This window comes from Citrus sinensis, chromosome 3, assembly GCF_022201045.2.
Source record: "Citrus sinensis cultivar Valencia sweet orange chromosome 3, DVS_A1.0, whole genome shotgun sequence".
Classification (NCBI taxonomy): Eukaryota; Viridiplantae; Streptophyta; class Magnoliopsida; order Sapindales; family Rutaceae; genus Citrus; species Citrus sinensis.
In genome coordinates this window covers 36,328,472-36,331,064 of record NC_068558.1, presented here as the reverse complement: position 1 = coordinate 36,331,064, position 2,593 = coordinate 36,328,472, and the positions used below count along the sequence as shown (strand labels likewise).

Below are 2,593 nucleotides of genomic sequence, written 5' to 3'. Positions count from 1 at the left end.
GTTTAATATAGATGGCGGTCAATCAACAACCCACTCGAAAGACTTAATTTATTTTATTTTATTTTATTTCTAGTTCTTTTGACAAGTCAAGCCACAACAAATGCGAAGTCTAGAAAAACCTAACAAGAGATAAACTCTATGTTCAAATTTATCACAATTCACCAGCACGTGGCAGACATAACGTCCATTTTGCACTCTATAAATGCCGTACTCCCATCACCAACATTTGCATATCACTCACATTTCTCTACTCCTAAACAAAATGGCTCCACTTAACATGAAAAAAAATATTGTAACCTTTGCTCTTGTGGGCATTCTTGCCCTAGCTTTTCCCACCAATGTAATGTGTCAAAATGTTGCTAACATTGTGACTCCCCAGTTCTTCGACGGCATAAAGAATCAGGCAGCCGCGAGTTGTGCCGGCAAGAGCTTCTACACGAGAGATGCGTTTCTGAATGCTGCCAAGGCTTATCCTCAATTTGGTAGCGGCTCTCCAGAAGTTTCGAAGCGTGAGATTGCTGCATTTTTTGCACACGTCACTCATGAAACTGGACGTAAGTTCTCTCCATTTTATTTCTTTTTGCATGCAAAGTATTTATGAGCAATCCATGCATAGAGAAGAAAACGACTTTTCTTTGTTTTATTATTTTCAAAACCGTTTTTGAAATTTTTTAAAACTATATCCCCCACCGGGCGCCCCAAAAAAAAAAAAAGAAGCAAAAGGTTGAAGTTGAATTTCAAATCGAAGGGCCCATATTTGTTCACTACTAGAAATATATATAAGGTTGGAATGAACATAACCTTCCTGCTGTTTGCGAAATATATATAATTCTTGCGAAATTAATTATTTCCAACCCATGTTTGTTTTAATAAGAAATTTATTTTTTTATTATACATCAACAGGATATCGATACGATTATAAAGAATACAATAATATACTATGCTTTTTAATTTCTTGTTGGCAAGAGCCTTTCTTAATTAGCATGTATATTTAGACAACTCTTTTTAATTACATGCTTTATATGTATTAAATGATGTTCTCAGTTTGATGAACACATAAAAGTTTTCAATAAAACTAATTGAATACTCCAACTTTTAATTGATATGATTTGCCACTAGCCAATTATCTTGATTAAGCCCAGAGAGAATTAATTAGAAAAAAAAATGTCTGGCTTTTTCAGATTTCTGCTACATAGAAGAGATTAACAAGTCCAACAGGTACTGTGATGAACAAAACAAACAGTACCCATGTGTTCCCGGAAAGTTCTACTACGGCCGTGGACCGATCCAACTCACCGGAAATGGCAACTACGGAGCTGCCGGAAAAGCCATCGGGTTTGACGGATTAAGAGCTCCCGAAACGGTGGCCAAGGACCCCGTTGTGTCATTTAAGACTGCCGTGTGGTTTTGGATGACCAATGTGCACCCAGTTGTGAACCAAGGTTTTGGTGCAACAATTCAGAGAATCAATGGTGCCGTTGAATGCGGTGGCAAGCAACCTGCTCAGGTTCAAGCTCGCATTGGATATTATAAGGATTATTGCAACAAATTTGGTGTTGCTCCTGGCCCAAATCTCTCTTGTTAAAATGTTTTCGCCGATACTTCACTGGCTTGTTGAAATAATGTGGTGTAATTTTATAATATAGGGCGGTTTCATGTACCTAAAACAAAATAAATTGAAGAAATAAAAGGGTGTTGCCGACCATATTTTATTGCTTATATGGTTTGTGATTAATTATGCTTCTTGGAGAAACTCCACCTTGATTTAGGTTTGGCTTTTTTAGGAAAAGCCAAAGCTAACTTTATACAAAGAGCAATACTAGCTTTAGTGATTGATTGAGTGTCGGATTGGACACCAACTTTAAGTAACCCAGCTTTTTCATAACATAATATATGTTACATAAAACTTGAAAAAGATGATGAATTAATAGCTTAATAAATGTAACAAATATTTTGATCAACAATAAATGGTTCAGAACGAGACAATTCACTTGCCAAAACAAGACAATATTTCCGCGGAATTATGCGGAGAATCGTGTTAGATATTAGGACAAAGGAACCTACGTGACAACTGTTGTACCTTTTTTTCAGTGTTTTGTGATACTAAATTTCATTCAACCTCCTTACTTTGTTACGTATTTACAATTTATTAAATAAATCAATATATTTATAAGGTGGCTGATAGCGGGCACTGGGCAGCTTTTGTGGGGGCTGCCAGTAAAGCTAAATCAATTTTGCAGGAGCACAAAACTTCAGCTTTATGATTGATGTTATTTTATTGAAGCCTGTGATTGATAAAAAAATATTTGTGTGGGATTGTCCCACCACCTTAGTCATACCATTTAGAAATTTATTATTTTGTCAGATAACAGAATAATACTGTCCTATTATAACAAATTTAGTATACTGAGGTGGTGTGATAGTTTTAAATAATTTTTTTCAGTTAATAATAACAAATGGTATTATGGTTAAAAGCAAATCTTAGTATCTTTTATTAAAATCTTCTACATAGTCATTTTTTTTTTTATTTTGAGGGTATAGGTATCCTTTTTTTTTAAAGTAAAAAATATTCTATTATAATGAGATTAAAATT

At 34.5% G+C, this 2,593-nt stretch overlaps 1 protein-coding gene across 1 annotated transcript; it reads left to right on the top strand.

Annotated features, from left to right (window-relative positions):
- Window positions 1-245: 245 nt before the first annotated feature.
- Window positions 246-1,735, top strand: CHI1 (chitinase CHI1). Its single transcript, NM_001288905.1, is given in 2 exon segments — window positions 246-554; window positions 1,182-1,735. Coding segments are annotated over 2 exon segments (696 nt in total). The 5' UTR covers window positions 246-262; the 3' UTR covers window positions 1,586-1,735.
- Window positions 1,736-2,593: the final 858 nt, after the last annotated feature.